We start from the raw sequence: 1629 nt of genomic DNA on the forward strand, positions 1-1629 counted from the left end.
TCAATCACAAAAACTAATCAAAATTCGCACAACCATCAATCATCAATACAAAATTTCTAAACGCGGAACCTAGCGATCAAGCAATCTATACTTAACCAGCATACTAACTAGGTTCCAACAACTAAATTCCATTCAATAAACAGTGGAGGTTAAGCATCCAATACCTGTGATGGGACCGTCAAGCGGTCCTGCATTGTCTGGGTTTTCTACCCCTAAGGCATAAACTCTACCTCCTAGGTTTTGCTTCTTTGGTGCTGGCTCAATAGCTGGACGGCTAGGAGGAGGTCGGATCGCGAGAGGAGTCGAAGGGATTGGCTTGTTTGGACATGACGATGCATAATAGCCCTTCCTTCCACAGAAGAAACAAGTAACATCTTCCATCCTCAGTGATGAATAACCCTGCTGGTTACTCCATTGGTTATTCCGCTGATTTTTGGGACAAAACCTCGAAATATGTCCCGGCTGATCACATGTGTAACATACCCCAGTGTTACCAATTGTTGGCTTGGCCTCCAAATCCTCGCCCTTTGGCTTTGTTAGATCTTGGACCCTTGTTGAAATTCGGTCTTTCTCTTTGGCTAAACTTGGTATGTCCACCAGAATGTTGTATAGTCTTCCTTTCCGCCTCTAACACAGTCTCAACATTAACAGCTTTTTCCACCAGCTCCGATAAGCTGCTAAAGTTGCTTCCAGCTAAACGACTTCCAAGCTCCGGCTTCAATCCGTACATAAAGTTACGGATCATAGTTGCTTCATCTTCATGCCCATCAAATAAGTGGAACATGTCGTCTCAACCTTGTGAACTCAGATTCGTAACTCCTCACTGGCCTATCTCCTTGAACAAGGTTCATGAATTGGCGCTCCAACCGATGCTTCGCTTCTGGAGGAAAATACTTCCTCTCAAACTCTCCCTTGAACGATTCCCATAATGTGATGGTGAGTCCACGCTGCTTGTCTATACTGTCCCACCATCCTGTTGCGTCGCCTTCCAAATAGTACACCGTGATCTTCTTCTTATACTCCTCAGGACACTCCATAGCCTCAAAGTTCTTCTCCATCATAGTAATCCACTTGCCGGCTTCAATAGGATCGGATCCTCCTTTGAACTTGTAGGATCCAATGTTCTTCATGGTAGATAATAGCTTGGAAACTTCAGGGGGTGGAGTGCGCCTGCCTTGGTTACCAAGTGCCTCGGTCATCACGTCATGTAAAAGCTTTAGGGTGTTTTCCGCTCCTTGATCTTCTGGTCCTTCAGTGGAACGGTTTTGATCTGGCCTTGGGTGTGATTGAATGGATTGATCATGTTGATGTCTCCGGTTTCAATTACGACTTGGGCCAATACTCGCCAAACTGTCTTCCCTCACTCTAGTCCTGTTACCGTAAATCGGAAAAGATCTTGTTCTCTGCAGAGGGCTCCTATCGTGTCCAAACATCTCACTGATGCCATTTCCATCCTCTTGATCAGATCTGTAACCCAATCCTCCACCTGTCCAATCCATACCCTCTCCCCATATCCGACCTCGTCCATCATCACCTGTCCTGCGATTAGCCATCTGAACATAATCAAGAGGGTAAGTCATATTCCTACTACGGGAAGCGGCTGGTTTCCTAATCATCTTTTTGCGACTC

At 45.7% G+C, this 1629-nt stretch overlaps 1 protein-coding gene across 1 annotated transcript; it reads right to left on the reverse strand.

Moving 5' to 3' along the window:
• Nucleotides 1-767: 767 nt before the first annotated feature.
• On the reverse strand, nt 768-1199 carry LOC106330686. The gene has a single exon (XM_013769117.1). The coding sequence runs from the start codon at nt 1197-1199 to the stop codon at nt 768-770; it is 432 nt and encodes a 143-aa protein (XP_013624571.1).
• Nucleotides 1200-1629: the final 430 nt, after the last annotated feature.

This window comes from Brassica oleracea, chromosome C3 (genome assembly GCF_000695525.1).
Source record: "Brassica oleracea var. oleracea cultivar TO1000 chromosome C3, BOL, whole genome shotgun sequence".
NCBI classification, from domain to species: Eukaryota; Viridiplantae; Streptophyta; class Magnoliopsida; order Brassicales; family Brassicaceae; genus Brassica; species Brassica oleracea.